Source organism: Juglans regia, chromosome 12, assembly GCF_001411555.2.
Source record: "Juglans regia cultivar Chandler chromosome 12, Walnut 2.0, whole genome shotgun sequence".
NCBI classification, from domain to species: Eukaryota; Viridiplantae; Streptophyta; class Magnoliopsida; order Fagales; family Juglandaceae; genus Juglans; species Juglans regia.
Window position 1 is genome coordinate 29,003,591 of NC_049912.1, and position 20,247 is coordinate 29,023,837.

Here is a 20,247-nt window from a genome sequence, read left to right on the forward strand (position 1 = left end):
AAAAAATCATTTATTCACGAGGTGATTCTCGTATCTATTTATTTAAAAAATGAATGCGAAAGGTATATTTCTCACTAGAAATGAGAAGTGCTCACTGGCCAACGAAAACGACTGATCATTATTTTGTTGATAGTTGCGTAGTACTCTCCCACTTGGTTGTTTAATTTATCCAACATCCCCAATAAAATAATTCTGCCGACTGCAACCAACCGTTGTCGGTTGTTACCTCGTTCCATATAATATAGAGAAGTAATTATTTTGATTTGTTTGAATTGTATTCGATACCATAAATAATCTTTATTCATGATCAGATATGATATTTATAGCATTAGTAATTGTCTACTCAAAGTTAAAATTAAAATTTACCTAATATTACATTTTTTATATAAATTTAAAGCCATTTAACATATAATTTCACATTAGATTATCTATATATTATTAGTCAAAATATTAATATAATATTATTTTTTAATAGTAATATTTTTTAAAAATTATTTTTTTCATATTTTGTAACTACACTAACTATATGTTAATTAATAATTAGAGATAACAATATTTTGAAATAAAATATATATTTTTTCTGTGAACAGTGTCTGGCTAAAGATAAAGAAAGGTTTAGATTTATTGTAGCTTACAGTCTTACTTGAAAAAATTTAACCAGTCCAATACTAATAGACAATAATAAGCTTCGAGATAATGTCATTTGCATTAGATAGTTGGATTTGGCAAAGATTTGACCAAATGTATGAATGCCAAAGACAAAAATATTCCGGATTTCACCTTCTTTGCACTTATATATGCAAACCCAAATTATCCTTAATTTTGTAGTATTCTGATATAGTCTCAATTATATTCTAAAATTTGTAAAAATAAAATAAAAATTATATTCTCAAATCGATGTATAGAATATATTTAGTAAAATACTTACGTTGCATAATTTAATTTAAAATTTAAAATTTTAATATTACAAATTAAATAAAATTTTAATTTTACAAATCAAATATCATCGTAATCATTTATGTGATGTTGATGGTATGTTTTATACACTGTAGCAAGAACAAAATAACTAAAAAACAAATGCTTTGAGGGTTAGTACTCCCTTTGACAATTTCCAGTTTTGTTTTGTTGGTCCATGATCATGATGCTTACGCAATTCATTTTTCACGCAATTTCTGTATCTTGTAATTAGAAAATAAATGCCGAGTTTACTTGCACTACTTCGTGCTACTTGATTAATTATTCAGACAACCACTTGACCTCACGTGTACATAACAAATTGCTGATTGAACAGACCCAACATTGATGCTCAATCGATCGATTACGCAACACTCTGGCGGTAGGCCGGACCCCACAAGTTTCGAAAAAAGTTGACATCTTAATTGCAAAAATTAATGAAAACCGACGAGAGGCGACCATTTTTAAAAGATATATTCTTGATACAAGCCATTTGGTATATCAAATATCTAAGATTTTTTTTTAGAGAATAAGAAGATTTTTTATTTCAAAAATTATTTTTGTTTTTAATTTATATTATTTCATTAAATAGATATTTTATATGTCAATATCAGTGCATGAACTCTCTTATAAAAAAACTTTTCATTTTAATATTCTTTTTACGATTTTGTTTTTAATGGAAAGTAATTTTGTAAAATAAAATTATAAGAGTTATTATTTTATAAGAATATCATTTATTTAAAATAGATCTACAAAAAGTTATAAAATGATTGTATCTCTATCCTTGATTAAATCTGATAAATTTGTAAGTTTTACGTATTGATATCATATTATCATCTAAATGTCTTTGTATAAATTCTAGAATTAATTAGTAGTTCTAAGAGAAATATATATAGTGCCTAGATATTTTAATATTCATTTATGATTAGTGTAATGTTTTATAAGTATTAAATTTATTAGAACCGTTATAGTCAAAAAGAATATCTTACAAAAATAATTAACTCACAAATTAACATGATTTCATATAATAGATATTATGCTTTCGTAAAATTTTTTATAATTAAAATATTTCATTAAATTTATAAGATGTACATATAACCTTCCGTGTATTCGCTCTCTAAAATCCAATTGAAATTTACCAAGTATTTGATTAAAATAATGATTTCACCTCATCTATCCCAATGTAAATCTCCAAACTTGCCAAACTTGGCACTTTAATCTGTAACCTGTGATTTTTTTTTTTTCCAGCTCAACGTATCCATCAAACTCCCAAATTAGAACACTGGTCAACATACATGTGGCAGTCATTGACAACCTCACAAATTGCCGCTCTCTCGACCTCATTCTCTATGTGATTGATGTTCACTTACTCGACAACAGCTAATCAAGAGGATTTAACAATGCCACAAAACAATGGCGACAGTTTGGCACAAATTTAGTACTTGTCTTCATTGATTATAACGAAAGACATATATATATATATATATATATATATATATATATGAAAAAATATCTTCTAGCTCAAGTTAGAGTCCGAATTTTAAGAGTTTCAATTAGAAGAGAGATATAGCTAGACTGCATTTACGTATCAAACGTGAACAATCTGTCCAACTTTACTGCGCTCTAAGTTAAACACGTACATGAACTCTCTGCCGATCAACCTCAATTCCAAGAAATGAAAATGGACTTACATGATTAATGTTTGATGCAACCTAACTTCACGTACTCTAAAAGTTAGTAGTTGAATCAAGTGGGTATGAGAAGATTCAGAACCTATTGGAGCAATTTAAAAAGGTTGTGGGTCTGGATGACAGCAGATGTTTGCTTTGGTGTAATGAGCAGGCTGTTAACTAACAGGTGGTGGACCAAGCAAAGAAAAGAACAAAAATAGCTAGATAAGGCATTTTTTTTTTTTCAATATCACTTTGTTATGGAAAAGGAAAAAGGAAAGGACATTAAGTGGATTCATGTGGGAATTGCAGTTACTTACTGGCTTTCTAATATTCTATTCTTGTCACTGGCTAATATGAGAGAGAGAGAGAGAGAGACGGCTTGCTTTTCTTGTAACTGAAACAATGAAACATAAACCATGACTTTTGGTTGAGATCGATGGTGAGGGCCGGGGTGACACCCAAACCGAACACCCATTCTCGTTTCTCTCTCTCTCTCTAAAAGTGTTTATGATCACATTCCTTCCAACTGAAAATAAGGCAAAAACCAATCCAAAAGAAGAGGAAAAAGATGCTGATCATGCACTTTCCATGATTATAAGCCTTTCAGAACACAAACTATGGCTTTAACAAAGAATTTTAACTTGTCCGTGAAACAATTGCTTAAGATATTAGAAAAAAGAATTTAAAGAATCGTATACTTTTTTGAATGGTAAATAAAAGAAAAACAATTGTGGCAATTCCCCTCGTCTTAGCTTTGAGATCAAGCGTTGAAGATAAACGGAGAAACAAATAAGAAGTCTGACCCTGTTTTTTTAGTAGTGACAATCGACCAAAGTCCGAGCGGAGAAGACAAGAGGTTGTTGCTGTTGTTGTGGTTGTTGCTGTTGCTTTTGCTGTTGCTGTTTTGTTGCAAAAGAGAATTTGGGTTCTCGGTGATCATCTTCTGGGGCCGGAAGGTTGAGATCCAAATCCAAGGAAAGCATCTGTCTTGGCCTCTTGGTTTCTTGATCATGATGATGATCAGGCTCCAACGCCAATGATGGAGAAGTAAAGGACAAAGTGGTATTGGTTCCCATATTAGGCGCCCTGTGCCGTCTCATATGGCCGCCTAAGGCCTGGCCGGACGTGAATTCCGCCCCACAAACGGAGCACTCGTGAACCTTAGACCTGTTATTATTGCTACCCAAACCTCTACTACTACTACTCAATTGGAGAGACAGAGAAGAGATGAGATCATTCTTCTTGGACTGCGCTTCTTGATCATCATCCGACGACAACAAGAACTGCTTCGATGACCTTTCCCTTTCCTCCGCGGCGGCCATGGCCTTGGGCTTCTTGTGACTAGCCCTGTGCCCACCTAGCGCTTGGAAGGAAGGGAAAGTCCGCTTGCAAGTCTTGCACTCGTAGACATAATACCCGGCCTTGCCCGTTCCGGTTGCTGCTGCTTCTAAGAATCTTCGACTATTAAACTTAAAAGCACCACCACCACCACCGTGATCTACTTCGACTTGTCTTGGGGTCTCAGGCCGGGTCTGACCTTGAGCAAGAAGGATTAGGCAATTGGCCATGTCCTCTTCTTCCTCGGTAGTGCTATCTTGTAGTAATTCAGTGGAAGTGGCCGGCGAGAAGCTGGTGTTCATATCATCGTTAATGGTATCAATATTGCAGTTCTTTTCACCATATATACCTCCACCAGTGCCAGCACCGCCTCCTTCTCCGGTCGGTGAATTAGCAGTAGTACTGATCATGGCAAAAGGGATAGGTGATTGCGGCCTCTGGCGCTTGGTGCGCTTCCCTTTGACGATGTGGGTATTCTCCTTAGACCCCATGACGATGACTTCTTCTTGAGCCTCCATGTTCCACCACCACTGCCGCAACCACAAACCCAAAGAGATCAATCGAGGTAGCCTCAAAGAGAGAAAGAAAGAGATGTTTTTTTGGGGTAGAGGAGGAAGCAAGAAAGAGATAGAGAGATAGAGAGATAGAGAGAGAGAGAGAGTGGGGGGTTGTGTTGTGTACGTAATGTTTTTATATAGTGAAGAGGAAGGGTTTGAAGTGAAAAAAGCCAACCAATAGAATAACAGTAACAGCGAATTACTCTCCCAATCCTTGTTAAGTTTCCAACCTCTAGAAGCTGTCTGGATATATAAAGCCTTTATAAATGGAGTTGAAAACTATGGAATTATAGTGTAACGGAGAGAGTTATTGGGAAATAGAGATAATCAGATTTAGACAATTAATTGAAGGAACAAGTTGGACTAAAAAAACAAAGAAAGAATAAGAAGAAGCTAAAAATAGAGAGAGAGGAGGGAGGGAGGGGGTGGTGTTAAACTGTTTAATTAGATGGGAGAAAGCTGTTGAACGTATAAAAGTCCGTTTCACACTCTCTTTCTCACACTTCGCCAACGCACTTCACGAATTGATCAAAACAAACCCTACCTAAGCTTAGTTGGCCACTATAATATTTCTAATTAATCATCTCCTTAATTGCCCATAAAAATCCACCTCCCTAGCTAGCTTTTTATGCTCTTTGATCACGTACGTACGTATTCACGTGTTACACTATTCATCATCAACGTCCTTTAATTTTCAAGAGGGGAGACTTTGACATGTTACCAAATTCTAACGAGCCTAAAACTAATATTGATTTGATTCCAGTACTGATCAGTGAATGCATGCAGAAACTTGTCATATAGATCATTGATTCATTGATGTGTGACCAAAAAATGGGTCTATTTCGTTGGTTTTGTGAGCCAATTAAAAGTTTACAAGTCTCGTAGTTCTTGGACTGCACGTTTATAATGCGTCTCGCATGAAATGATCCTTCTCTTTCGGCAGACGTGATCGATAAAAAACGATCAGAAATATATAAATTAAACTTTTTTTTTTGGAAGTAAACATGAAAAATAAAAAAAGAACCCAGAACTTGAAGTCAGGATCGAGACTTCTTTTATTTTCTTAATTTGGTTGGAACCTGAGAATAACACACGGAAATTTTTAAAAAGATCGAGCGTGTCAGTGACATTCCTAGAATTTAGTTAATCCCACGTCTAAATGAAGAAAATATACCGCAAGTTACACAGAGAGAGAGAGAGAGAGAGAGAGAGAGAGAGAGAGAGAGAGAGAGAGAGAGAGAGAGAGAGATGGCGATGTGAAGGCAAGCAAGAGAGGAAGCAAAGCCCATAACTTTGCCTCAACGATTCCCAATGAGATGATTGGAGTGCAAGCTTGGAACCACGGAATCCGCGGTGCTCCACGCCTTTTCTTTCCTTTCTTTTATTTTTTCTCTTTGCATTCTGTACTTTGATTAATTTCTGGGCTAATTCATGGATATATACGTATGAATTAATGAAATGAAGACATGATCATCATCGATCTCTTTTCCATGTAATTATATCCAGTAACGGGCCCGATGTGAATTCTAGCTTTTAACTCATTCATAAACAATATTATATAGCATCCACAAAATTAATCGGGATAAGTATACTTGTGATCATGATCTTCAAATAACACTAACTATATATTATAACATGCATATAATTATATACAACTTTGCAATCAGTCGATTTATAATCATGTGGTGCTGACCCACCATATCCATATATATCGTTGTGGTGCTGAAACAAATAAATCGTTGTACGTGGTTGATCTGATCTGATTGGGTCCATCATATTATTTATATATGGATGGCCACCAAGTGTACACGTACGCGGATTGAAATTTCATGCAAAATAAATATATATAGACGTGGCCTCGTATATCATCATGTGTAATTAATATTAATGAACATCGAAATAGTGCTACATAAAAGTCCACTTTTTTTTCCATAAAAAGACAGTACGTACTTAGGGGAAAGGCAATATCATATCATATCATATGACAAATAAAATTAAGCTGCTTACATTTCTGCACTATAATTATAAGCAGACCATGCCAAATTTAGGGACAAAATCGGCATTTATGTGACACTATCAAGTAATACATATATATATATATATATATATATATTGAAAAGAAGGAAAAAAAAAAAAAAGGTAAATCCAATATTAATTACAGGCTTGGAAAAAGCTAAAGTTTCTGAAGTACGTATATATTCGACTGAAATGTAGTACGTATAATTAATTTGCTACGAGAAAATTAGCTTCCCTTTAGAAGAAGGCATAGATAATATTATTCATTATCAAATATCCCAATTAATTAATTTTTTGTTAAGAAAAGATGATCAATTAATGCATGGCTGACTAGTACTTGTATTTTGATAGATATTAGTCAAAACGCGGAAAAATTAAGATAAGTATCATGAATGCCATCGATCGATCGTTCCCACTTCAACATTATATAGCATCATGATGCGCGCATGCATATATATATAATACGTACAATTGATATTTAAGAATGTCTACGTTTCAAATTTGTGCTTTATACTCCAGCTTGAGCTTATAAATTATATAATAGATGATCAGCTCGATCGAGAGGTAATAAGCTAGCTAGATAGCTAAGTGCAGGGTTAAGCTCATTTTGACTTAGATCGATATGATCTTACTATATATCTTCATTTTTCAGGATTCGGGAATCTTATAACGTCTTTGGACAACATATATAGTTATAAGTTTGATCAGCTAGCTAGCACGATCATATATACATGATTATATATATATATATATATATATATATATATATATATATACACACACATATACATATACATATTTTATTCATAAGTTTGATAATACGTATACGGTATGTATATCCTACGTCCTAATCTATACGTTCTTAAATTGTAATCTGACCACTTCTACACTTAATCATACACACTAGCTATGAATTAATTAGCTAGTATATTTATATATATATATATATATATATATATATTCAACGTTTTGCATTTCTTAAGTATTAATCTAACAATAATCGTACCTAGCTATATAGTAAATAATTAGCTAGTTAGTTGATACGATTTTTATTTATCTTGCTTTGCATGTTCTTTCGGTTTATATATAATGTGGCGCCCCTGACCCCCATGTAAGGAAAACACGGGAATCGAGATGCCGGGATGATGACAACACGGTCACACATCCTAACGAAAGTGCCAAGTGTGTGTATATGCGACAGTGTACAACAACGCAGCGGATAATTAAGTCTACTAAGTACCAGAATTTAAATACAAGTAATCATCAGTAAAAGGGTTTAAACAGTTATACAGTCATCCAAAATAAAGTTTAACACATGTCCCAAAATACAAATGAGTAAAATAAGATAACTAAGCCAGTGATCCCAGATCACTCCTCGGGCGGAGCCGTCTCCTCAGGCTCGCCCTCCTCCTCCTCATCTGCATCAAAATCTGCGTTACCACAGAATGGTACCGCATGTAAGTATAACTCAAATAATCCTCAGGAATAAAATGCATTTAATGCAACCAACATGCATGCATATGATAAAAATATGCATTTATCTCAAAACATTATTTTCTCCGAAAATGACAATTTTCCAACACACGCCAAAATCTCATTGGCCCAAATAACCGTAAAACATTTTCCTAGAAAATGATTTACACAAAATCCAACACACACTATTTTCCCAGAAAATAGCCAATTAATCCGTTATTAACCTATGCACCATGGTCTCCCCTAGGGACCATCCGCACGTCCTGATTTCGTAGCGATGCTCGGTTCCGCGCCCAGCGCGTACGTAGCCAAGCACCCACTACGCAACGAGCGATGCCCAGTTCCGCGCCTAACACGTACGTAGCCAAGCATCCTCTAGTCCCCGCCAGCAGAAGGACAACGGAGTCGACACGAATCTCTCGTCCGATCCCATTGTCGCCCAGCGACAATCCAAGGGATGTTACTCAGTTTATTCCGCTCCCGAGTAACCAGAGGAGCTCCACCGAGATAATGCCCCATCTCAGCTTGGGGTCGTGATACACACGCACCCAAAAATATTCTCACATAAAATCACAACTTTCCAAATCACACATGAGCATGAATGCAATACATGAAAACCCAGTTTTCTTTACAAACATGATCATGCATGAAATAATGATATGCACATGTACCAACACAAATCCACATTTCTCAATAACCAATAACCAATCCAATCAAACCAACCCAAGCAACTCCAATCATAAGTCCATCCGACTCCCAAACTCCTCGGACTCAGTCCGGCAAAACCAATCAGTTCAAATACAGTGAAAAGCGTTAGTGCAAAAATACATTAAATTCACAAGAATTCTTTGGAGAAATACTTACAGTGCAATATAGCAATTTCTAAATGATCACGAAGCTGTAAGTGGTGACGTCTGAGCAACACCACAGTGTAAAATACACTGTGGCCGTGGGTCACAAATACCAACTTTTCAACGGAGACAAACGAAGACCCAAAAATGGTAGGGTAAGGCCTAGAGAGGTCGATGAAGCCAATGGTGGTGGCGGTTTGCCGTGGGTGGCGGCGCAAGGGGTGGTTTTAGGCCAAAAATGCCGAAATCGGAGATGGGCTTGGTTGTGCTTCACCGGTGACGGATCGGAGCCAGAGTTGGGTCCATTGGGTTGCCAAGAGGTCAGGGATGAAGTGGTAGGAAGATGGTGGCCGGAGGTGGTGCAACGGCGGCGCTGGAGCGAAAGTAACTCCGCGGCTTGAAGGGCTGCGTGGAGGAGAACGGTGGCGCGGATGGATGTGAGGTTGGTAGGGTGAGGTAGCCGGCGGCAGGGGAACCCAATGGAGTGGGCGGTGTCGACCACGGCGGCTCGACGGCGGCGGGCTAGGGGAGTGGACGGACGACGGGAGAGAGAGAGAGAGAGAGAGAGAGAGAGAGAGAGAGAGAGAGAGAGAGAGAGAGGGGGCTCGCGCGGGGAAAAAGGGGACTGAAGGAGAAATAAGGGAAAAAATAAAAGTAAGGGAAAATAAAAGGATGAAAGAAAAATAGAGGGAAAGAAATGAGGTCCAATCTTCATAACTTGGGTCACGAAAATGATCCAACGGAAACGATTTTAAAACAGTTAGTGAAATAAAATATTTCAAACACAGTGATTAACATGAAAATAAATAATTAAACCCAATAATAAGTTAATTTAATTCGAGAAGAAATTTAAACACATAACAATAATTAATTTAAAGAAAGCACTTCGAAAATAATTTTCGTAAACTAAAAATCATAAAAATAACCCAATTAAAAATCCAATAATTTTAAAATAAGAGAATAAAATTTTGAATCCATAAAAATAATTCATTCAATAAAAATACACTAAAATACGGGGTGTTACATATAATTTAATGTAGAATAATTCTCCATTTTACCAACTTAATTGTCTTCTAATAATCCTTTTTTTGTTTGTTAATCAAGTATAGATCACATGATCGATCACCGTTCACCGTGGCATGATGCATGCCTGCATTATTGGTGCATGGTTTGTGGGGGGCAATATAAATATATATATATATATATATATATATTAAGGAGGGGAGTCAATGGTTATTTAATTATGGTTGGGTTAATAATTAAGGTGTGAGCTAGCTAGGTAGGGGGGAAGTTCATATTGGAGCGGAGTAATTCTACATACAATCGTGAAGTACATAAACGTCGTGTAATCACTTTGAAAAATAGTACTGGGATCTATTATTAAAAAATTAATTTTTTTCATGTGAGTTTCATATTTTATTCATTTTTTTAAAAGTAATTACGTGATAGTTGCACAATTTACGATTGTAAATATCTTTTTTCTATTGGAGTGCCATGGATCAAGTTGTGCGCGGGCACGACATTATAAGAGGCAGATCAAAAACCAACCCTAGAGAGCTAGTAAAGTAAAAGATTTGGCTGGGGGAAGCAAAGGATCAAGATCTTGTCATGGCTTCCTCCCAGGCCAGCTCTCCACATCAGTTTTGTTTTTCCAACTTTCTCTTCCAGGCCACCTCCTGCCTGCCTCTCCTGATCATCATCATTTAGCACATGAAGACATGAAGCATATCCTCATGATCAAACTATTAATTTGTGTGTATATATATATATTGAGAAATAGTACTTTAGTCACAAAGATATCATGCACACAAAAATAAACATACAAATTGACATGGTTTGATATCATACGTTAGATATATTGTAAAGTTATTTTTATTGTAAAGTAAATTTAATCTACCGCATCAAACTAAGACAGTTTGTAAATTTATTTTTATGTGATATTTTTATAGATGTAGTACGTGGTCTCATGTACGTGTATAATTTGCATTCATAGGGAGAGAGAGATCAGATTCAGTACGTAGTTAATTGTACTGAGAGCCACTCGATATATATGGAATGTTTGACGACGTTGGCAGTACTAAGCAAAACCAAAGCCGTAATAGATTAACCTTAAGAAAATAATCAAATAAACAGACGTCCCTGGATGCATGGGAATCCATCAATTATATATATTATATAGTACGTAGTTATAATATCATGTACGTACGCACGTGTGTATAAACAAGGTATATATATAAGCTGAAACGTAGTTGCAATAAACATGGAATCTCACCAATATATTAGTTGCTGGAGCATGCATTTTCTAGGTGATCATGATTAATTACCCGTCGAATAAAAGATAGAAAATAATAATATATCGTAATTATATATTGCTATTAATTAGAATCATGTAAATCCAGCTAATTCGATCAAGTTAATTATAAAATTATGTAGGTACCCATGATCTAGGGCGTAACAATTAAGGGTTATGATGATCTTTTTGAGTACTATTATAAGCTAGATCATTTTTGAGTTCTTATAACCAATATTATTATTAATAAATTATTGAAAGGGTATTAATTTGTCACCTCGATGATCATGCATTTAGTACTTTCATTCAATTCATTGCTTATCAAATATTGGTAGATCGATCTACCGGATGTTAATGTCTATTTTCGTTAGAAAAAATTTAATTGTAAATGATTCTGCATACTAATACGTGCACTAATTCAATATGATTGGTCAAAATATAAATTTTGTAGAAAACAGTACTAATTTAAATTTAGAATATGAATACAACAACATTAGATTGGTACGCAAACTTACTTATATGTAGCAAAACTCATATTGTTTTTTCATACACAACCTGCCATCTCAATCGTTGACACCATCTGATCTAAAAAAAGTGAAGGAAAAATAAAAAATAAAAAACACAGATGTACGTAGTATGAGAATAAATCAAACGGATTTGATATCTATATATATATATATAGAACAATTAACAAAAAAAGAAAGAATAAAGCAAATAATATAGAAGATCAGGCAGCACTCAGCGAGCCAACGATACATGCATATCATCAATACAACTTGCCTGAGCTGACTTGCTGGTAAAGTTACTGTACCTGGCTATAAATATGAAAGATAATAAATAATATTAACGATGATCATTATAACAATTATAAATAATAAATATAAATCTGACATGCGACAAATAAAAAAGAAGCCCAAACTTGTTATGAAATTCGATCTCATCATGATGGAGTCGTAGAAATTAATCATTTTGTAAATGAAGAGAATTCTGACTATTCTATCATCCTTATCCAGAATATCAGTTGATCATGAGTAGTTGTCAATTTAAACGTACACTTACTATAATTTTAAGAGAGATAATTAAATTATATGATTATATATAAACTTTACAAATTATTAAATATTCTTAATTCATAAATAATTTTATGCATCGAACATGATTAAATATAATGAAGTCCATTATATACTGTATTCATATTTCTCTGAATTATTAAAAGTGTTTAAATAAAAATAAAATAAAATAAACTTACCAACATCTATTGGACTGTGAGATATTCCTGAATGAATATTATTTTCATCGAATGAAATTGGTGGTAAATAAATCCGAAATCATAATAATTAAGAGCGAGCGAGCAATAGTTGTAGATCATGTTGGGCGTGGTCTCGATAGTGGTCACGTTATTACTTGTTGGGCCTATCCTCCATCGATCACACACACGCATGCCTCGCAGTCACAGAACGAACCTTTAAGGAGTCAGGAGTCAGGACAACGTGCGTACGTATTTGCTGCAATTTTACAGCCCTATTAAAGATCCTTCTTTACCTTTGTTTAATTTTCATTGCTCGTTGATTATTCGGTCACTTGAATGCTGTTGTAACTTCACCTGCATCATCCTAATTAAACTTGTTTAGCTGCTACAAATTTCATTGACTTCTTGTTGCATTAGTGGTCTATATCAATCCATGTCCTTAACTTCGTACTGGGTTTTACTATTAGGAGTGTTAGGACAGCTTGTTGATCAAGTGCAGGTAGATAAAGTTGTGGTGTGGATCAAGCCTGGTTTTTTTGATCGGATCTATCTCAAGTGCTCAACTCATTAGTTATGATGGGGAAATCTAATTGGATGCACTTTTTAGTGGCAGACACTCACCGTGAGTGCATGGTAGGTGTGCTTCATGGAAAGGAAAATCCCTAGGAAGATTTATGATTGATTGCTTGTTTTGGTCATACTTACCATCATTATAATTTTACTTTATTTTTACGACATAAAAAGCAAAAGCAAAATGAAATCACATGAGCCCAACAATTGCTTTTATTAAATTACGACATAAAAAGTGGTTTACTGTTTTGAATTAGTCTGAACTAGATCAGTTAGTTAGAAGAAGGTTCAATTTTTCCATCCAGGATGATGCTAGGGAAGTTGGGATTTTAATTTCTAAGATAAAGCTGTGTACAAACTTTGAAAATGATGCATAACAGCTAACCATCCATTTCATGTTAATGACCTTTTCATGTTTTGATAGTATGAAAAGGATGGGAGTAGTAAGAAATTAGATGAAAGTGCTAGCTAGGTGTTGGTCAACGGAGAGCAACCTCTCAAATGCTTGGCCTTGGGGGAATAATCAGAGCCATCACAGAGCATTAGATATGTTATTAAAACAACCATTGAAACTAATGCAAGAATCTTGGCGTGCAAGACGTGGTGATGGGGAAGAGATAGACACTGGTGGAATCTCAATGGAGTTAAGTTGGGGAGGTGGGTGCTGCCACCGAGGGAGTGGTCCGGCCAGGAGGAGGTTTTGCAGGAGTGGTCCAGCTTCTATCACTGCCTGCAGGAGCTTCCCTTTTTCTGGCAATGGCTTCTCAGATACTAATTGCAAGGCGGCTTGTGGCAGCGGTTGTGAAATTGGGTCAGTTTCCGGTGAGGACATGATGTTTCCATGGCAGTCAGAAGAGATAGAAAGCTTGCTAGAGTCGGTGCCTTTTGATTCATCTTCAATGTTTGAAGCAGCTAGTTGCTGCTCTTCTAGTAGTTGATGCTGCTGTTGGAGCACGAGTTTCTCCAACATTAGCTTATGGCATCTTGCCTGCGCTTCATCTCTCTCTTTGATGGTCCTGCTCAAAAGATCTTTGAGATGGATCAGTTCATATTCTCTTCTTGTGATCTCCTCCTTAGCTGCTACAAGTGTTGTCTCTAACTCCAAGGTTGTGTACAAGAGAGAATGTCTTAACTCTTCAACTCCCTGCCAATTTTAGCAACTTTTATTATCCCCAAAGACACAGCACAATCACGAGAAACAGAAAAAGAGTCGCTAACAAAAGAAAGCACTGGACTCAAAAGAGGCCTAAAGAGTATCTCTTACCCGATCATCTTGGTAGCAGAATTCCCATCCAAGAGGACTGCATTGAACCTCCATTTCTGGCAGTGGTCTGAGCCGAAGTAGATGGGGTGGGGGCTTTATGTGCGGTTTCTTCAACTTTTATAGAATTGGAGCACTTTGTTTCTGTTTACTTTTTTTTATTCTCACTTTAATTCTTTTCTTTCAAAGGACATGAGTTTGGACAAAAAACACAAAAAGCCAAAAGTATAGAAAGGCCAAATTGCGGAGTGCATACATCTTTATGCATTTGGATTCTGTGTGAGTGACAAAACTCGGGAGTGAAGGAGTGTGAAATCTGCAGTAAAAAGTTAAGAGCTAGTTCCTCTTCATACTGCACTTTTTTGGTGTAACTACCTGTCGAAAAAAAGGCACATGCGACTGTAAATGTAAATTTGAAGATGTTGCTGCAGACTGTAAATGTAAATTTGAAGATGTTGCTGCAATGAGGGCTTGAGGATGTGAGTCCCCTTGAGCAAGCATATTAAAAGCTGATGAAAAACATCCAAATCTTTAATATATGGTTGTTGAACTGTCCTGTATTTTTTCTTTCTTTCTTTCTTTCATGGAGTTCTGGATTTATTCATTCCATTTCACATTATCTACAGATATCCTCGTAATATATTGTAAAATCTCATCACAAGAAAGCTTAACCCCGAACTAAATAGAAAAAATATGCCACAATTCCTTATGGAAACTCATATACATGTTATGAGTTAAAACAGGGCCAATTCAGGTGGAATCTAGCTTTGCTGTCTACAACAAAGGTCAAATCAAGGTTTTAAAGGTTGGTAAGGGACAAGCAGATGGCAAAAGGAATTGAGTAGTAGTGAAACCAACCGCTTTAGGGGGAGAAAATTAAAAAAAAGATCATAGTAAAACCAATCCTAATGAAAGTTTAGTGTTGCAAGAATCTCCTAATCTGTCAGGCTAAAAGATAAAGTGCAATTTAATGAATGATTAAAGCTATTTGATCCAAACACTTTTTCCCTTCTAGAGCGTATGCTGAAGTTTTCTTTTTTGACTCTCGAAGGGGAATATAAGATATACAAGTCTTGCCCTGATATGAGCTAGTTTTGCCTCATGATTTCTCTTCTTCTTCTTCTTCTTTCTTTTTTTGTTTTTTGTTTTTTTTTCCCCCTTATAGATAAAAAGGAAAGGAGATGAATGGATGAAACCCACGAGTGTAACCCCCAAATTCATCTCAAAAGTAGCATTCTAACCTCCAAATTTTCTAAAGTAAGCTAATGTTGGACTTGGTCCACATGACCCAAAGGTTTGTTTCTTTCAGTAAGATATAGGTGGAGAAAATGAATGAAAAATCGAGTTTTTAACTCTCTTAGCGTTGAACCATCTCTCATTTTGGCTCATTTATCTGATCAACTCAGGAATCGAGGTTTTTTTTCCTTCTTCTTCCTTTCTACTTTTGACCCGGTAAGAGTTGAACTTAGAAAGCTCCCCTCCCCCATTCCCATCCCACGATCTCTACCAGACCTCAGCCAAAGGCCCAAAACCCGAATAGGAGTACAAGGAACTGATTGGTAAACAAAATAAATCCAGTTTTCAGTTCTCAGAAAATCATATACAATCGAAATCTGTTGCTTTCTCTTTTTTGTACAATGAAACCAGCTCCATATTTTATGTAGCTAAATTGTGAAACTTAAAAGAAAGCTGTAAGCCACTAAAATGTATCCTGTCATAGATTGTTGTGAATGAAACATGTCTGCCCATATGGCTTGAGATAAGTGTCTGCAGATGCACCCATCTCCTCATCTTTCATATTATTAGTCAGAAAAGGGAGCGGAACCGAAAATTTTCAGCGAAAAATATAGCAAAAGGAGATAATGGTAGGGTCCTCATGGACATCTTTTGGACAACAGGATTATCCTTTAATAGGGAAAAAGAAGATTGGCTGTCCAATTTGACTCATTCAAAACTCCCTGTTCTGGGAAGATTTGCCCTGCGTTTTGCATCCCCATTCCACGATCTATAGGCATGTCCATCCACATGCATTACGGTGCATTTCACTCTACATGTTTAGTAGGATTGAAGTTTCAGTTTCAACCGACGAAAATAATAAAGCCTTATAATCCGTGATTTGTATTTAAACTCTCACTCGTGGTGCAGCCACAATCTTCTTGCATGCACATTACTACTTACATGCCATATGCATCCCCACATTTTTTGGGAAAATAGAATTTTCAAAATCAAAGGAGGATGTTTTAAACTTTTAAGGCCCCATCAAATTCCTTATTGATATCTCTGGGTGATGATGAACTCAGGAAGGAATTGAGATGGAGGTGGCATGCAGCCTGACTTATTATTTGCTATGGCTTTATCTTAGACCGACATTTTAATTCAGGTAGGTGGGCATAATAAAAAGCAAAACCATATTCTCTTTTATAATCACACCAAGAATTGCGTGAGAAATCGTCCACATGCATGGCCATCACGATTTCATGCTATCATTCCTTGTGAAATCATTAGAGAATTTTAATTATTTCATGGGAAGAATCATAAGTATGCTATCAACAACTGCTTTAATAATGCATCAATTAACAACTAAATGCAATAAATTTTATTCCTTTGCTTGCTTTGTTCGTGCGCTAACGCGGTTTGTAAGTTGTAGGAGTGACATATGATACAGGATCAAATCTTTTCAGCTTTCTTTTCTTTTGCATGCGTGAGGGGTGAAATATGCTGGACCCACACGTCAAGGAAGAGGGAAGGTTATTCATTGGGTGGTAAGAAAAAAAAACATAACAAAAAGATACTAATGTGATCACAGCGCAATTTGACTTCTTTTTTTTCATCAATATGTCAATGATCAGAACAGACCACTTTGAGATTAAAAAAAAAAACCTGTAAAATAATATATCTCTATATATTTGTTCTTTAATTTTTCCCCCTTGAATATGTCCAAAATTACTCCGTCAAAAAAAAAAAACCATTAGACACAAATTAGCAACTCTACTTTAATGAAATTCAAGTATCTCCTCCTAACACCGAAATTATACCTCTTGTGAAAATCAATGCCCCAATGGCAATAGTAAATCAATCATCTTCAACGTGTATATTCTCATAATAACTGACCGAGAGATTCAGAAAGAAATCCCACCCCCACCACCAACAGCTCAACATGCAAATCCATGAGTATAGTTTGTTCGGATACAACTCAATTACCAAAATCGAGATAATTTTTGGATTCTTAGTTATCATCTGCAGATGATTATAAAGAAAAAGAATACAGCAAGTTACAAACATGTTTACAGGGGGGAAAAGTTGTTTGACGGAAGGTGCAAGAACAAAGAACATCATTAGGACAAAAATTGGCAGGAAGCACTCAACAACAAATGGAGGAGTTTGGAAAGAATTGACTCACTCCTGTCGGCGCATCTTCATCCTGAGAGGAATTTCCTTGTAAGACTGAACCTTCTCAACTGCTCGGCGCAATGGCCTTCCGACAGATGATCTTCGAATTTCTTGAGCTTTGACTCCTTCGTCTTCTTTTTTGACTGGCAATTCTGATGTTATTTGACTGCTGTCATGCACATCATCAAATACAGGAGATGCAGGGAATTTAGCATCATCTATCTCAAACAAGTCTTCATTATGTTCTGGTTCCTCAGATTTAAACCTTGCAGATTGCCTTCTCAAACAATGCCTGTCAGAAAATTGTCAAGGACACCACAAAGCCCCCATTAGTTTTCTAGATTATTTTGTGAAAATCCATTGAAAACATTAATTTACACACAGCCACGAAACATGCATGAACATACCTCTTATTTCCTATACCCTGCTTAACAAGGACTGGTTTAAGAGTGGTAGGACCTGAATCCCTATCTGTCACAAAACAATCTTCACTTGGCTCTGGTTCTTCAGATTTAAACCTTGCAGATTGCCTTCTCAAACAATTTCTGTTGGAACATCAAATCAAATGAAATGATCTTTAATTCTCTGGATCATTTGTAAAAACCCAAAGGACTTGTTGACTACAATCTTACACTCAGCAATGAAACATGCAGAGACAAACCTCTTATTTTCAACAGTCTCTTTAGTGTTGATTTGATTTCCGGTGGTGGGACCCAAAGCTGCAACCAAATCATAAAAGATAAATGCTTCTATCTAAACAGATTAAAATTTTCAAATGAAAGGCCTAGTGTGCTAATTACATTGATTTTTGGATTGCCGTCTTCTTCTGTTGTTATGACAAGTATTAGAGTCCCCCCTTGCTGTTTGAGCAGATTCCCCTGCCTCATCGTGCTTAGTTTTACCTACCTTAAAGCAGTAAAAGAGAAGGTTTAAATATCACAGAAGACAGGAAAATATCAACTGTTAACTTTTTTAAGAACCACTGAGGGGTTTTATAGAGGTACCTCATTTCCCAAATTTTGGAGCATTACTCTTTTCGCTTTGATCTTGGAAGACACAAAAGATTATAAGTCAGTAGAGTTCTATTCTGATAACCTTAAATGGACCTGATTGAATTAACTACTAGCTGACCTCCGAGTCCAGTTTTTGTGCTTTGAGCAAGCCATTTTTGCATCCAAGCTCATGCTGAAGTGCTTTTAGCTAAAAATAAACAAATTGCAATTTTTACAGATTACAACATAAGGGATCAAGGCATCAAGTTGCACCACTTTCTTGCAGCAGAATACTTACCCTATCTTTACCTGAATTAAGCTCCTGCAGGATGATAAACATAATGTCAGATTCACCAAGGCCTCGATACTCTCATCAGAGTTTTTGGGCCTTAAAGAACTGAAAAACTGAGCATCAAAGACGTGAAGGTACCGCCAACATCTGACTGTTTGCTTGAGCAAGTTGCAAATTCTGTTGCTGCACTTTCTGCAGACTGATTCTCAGTTTCTGTAACTCGATTCTGCTCAGTTCAATAATTTTGCTGTCAACTAACACTAAGGAAAGTATAAACCAGAACCATACCGGAAAAGCCCAGGTGAGAAAAAAACTAAATCGATTAATGAAATTGATAGAGAAGGATACTTTCTTTCTACAACAAGCTTCATCAGTGTCATGTTTTCCTGAAATCATATTCACAGTGACCTTGGTAAATTAAACTGGTATCGCATGTAGGAAGAGCATGAAGATAAAATAAGGACCTCTGTAAGCATACCTTCTGTAGCTTTTCAATATACTCTTTAGCCGTAAGAGAAATGGGCAACTGATTCACATCTTGGTTTACCGGTTTCGGCTGCTTCTGCAAGTTGCTTATGTCAGCAAGCCTTTTCCTCGGAGCACTTCCAATTTTGGGTCCCTTTGCTCCTTTTATCCTATCATCTGCACTCACTTTTTCTTAGTAATCGAACAATTCAAGCACTAGAAAAAGACCTGAGCCCCAGTTAGGGGTCCAAGAAAACCAAAGAAAAGGGACTGTAAAACAAAATGTTGCATTTGATGAAAAGTCAATAACGCGCCCAAATTGAAACAGACGATATAACGAGTTTCGTTAGCAACGAAACAGACGATGTAACGAGTTCTCGTCTCAATTCAACAAACTGTCATCCTACGGAAACCTACCCCTAGCACCGTAGCACAAACCCGAATACCAAATCCTTCATCCCATCAAGCGAATCCTAATCCCAGAAACCCGACAGGCACCGCATTTCTCAGTTGTAATTTGACAGACTCTAACCCTAAGGGCCTGACGGGTTATCAAAATATGAATTTCAAACACAAAATTCAAAACTTAAATCCTGTAATCATAAAGATAAAACTACACTTTAAGAGTCGCAAAATCAATAAGTAAGAACTAGAGGAAGAGTATTTTGTGCTTTTAAAAAAAAAAAAAAGGAGGATTTTGCTTACTTCCAGCCACGCAAATTTCTGAATCAAGTACAGTGGCAACTTCCATAGTCGAGTCCAATCGAACGCCCTAACCCTCTCTCTCTCTCTCTCTCTCTCTAAACTGGCATTGTCAATTTGTCTGAGCGCGAAGGAACCAAAGGTTTGGAGAATCCAACGGCTTCCCGAAGCAAG

At 36.1% G+C, this 20,247-nt stretch overlaps 3 protein-coding genes across 3 annotated transcripts; all 3 read right to left on the minus strand.

Annotated features, from left to right (window-relative positions):
* Positions 1-3,308: 3,308 nt before the first annotated feature.
* LOC109018583 (zinc finger protein ZAT5-like) lies at positions 3,309-4,621 on the minus strand. The gene has a single exon (XM_019000738.2). It carries the CDS (start codon positions 4,481-4,483, stop codon positions 3,440-3,442), a length of 1,044 nt encoding a protein of 347 aa, XP_018856283.2. The 5' UTR covers positions 4,484-4,621; the 3' UTR covers positions 3,309-3,439.
* Positions 4,622-13,327: 8,706 nt separating this feature from the next.
* On the minus strand, positions 13,328-14,335 carry LOC108983073. Its single transcript, XM_018954599.2, has 2 exons — positions 14,236-14,335; positions 13,328-14,115 (listed from the first exon to the last, which is right to left on the minus strand). The coding sequence occupies exons 1-2, from the start codon at positions 14,287-14,289 to the stop codon at positions 13,504-13,506; spliced, it is 666 nt and encodes a 221-aa protein (XP_018810144.1). The 5' UTR covers positions 14,290-14,335; the 3' UTR covers positions 13,328-13,503.
* A 2,965-nt stretch (positions 14,336-17,300) lies between these two features.
* Positions 17,301-20,247, minus strand: LOC109003799 (SHUGOSHIN 1-like). Its single transcript, XM_018982101.2, has 11 exons — positions 20,077-20,247; positions 19,385-19,548; positions 19,255-19,292; positions 19,045-19,153; positions 18,913-18,936; positions 18,754-18,822; positions 18,627-18,668; positions 18,423-18,528; positions 18,284-18,341; positions 18,030-18,167; positions 17,301-17,914 (listed from the first exon to the last, which is right to left on the minus strand). The coding sequence occupies exons 1-11, from the start codon at positions 20,120-20,122 to the stop codon at positions 17,629-17,631; spliced, it is 1,080 nt and encodes a 359-aa protein (XP_018837646.1). The 5' UTR covers positions 20,123-20,247; the 3' UTR covers positions 17,301-17,628.

Coding starts and splice junctions, on each gene's coding strand:
- LOC109003799 (XM_018982101.2), bottom strand. CDS start 20,122: ATGGAAGTTGCCACTGTACTTGATTCAGAAATTTGCGTGGCTGGAA. Junction 18,529..18,626: donor TCCAAAATTTGGGAAATGAG/GTACCTCTATAA, acceptor TACTGCTTTAAG/GTAGGTAAAACTAAGCACGA. Junction 18,342..18,422: donor ACGGCAATCCAAAAATCAAT/GTAATTAGCACA, acceptor ATTTGGTTGCAG/CTTTGGGTCCCACCACCGGA.
- LOC109018583 (XM_019000738.2), bottom strand. CDS start 4,483: ATGGAGGCTCAAGAAGAAGTCATCGTCATGGGGTCTAAGGAGAATACC.
- LOC108983073 (XM_018954599.2), bottom strand. CDS start 14,289: ATGGAGGTTCAATGCAGTCCTCTTGGATGGGAATTCTGCTACCAAGAT. Junction 14,116..14,235: donor TCTGCTACCAAGATGATCGG/GTAAGAGATACT, acceptor TAAAATTGGCAG/GGAGTTGAAGAGTTAAGACA.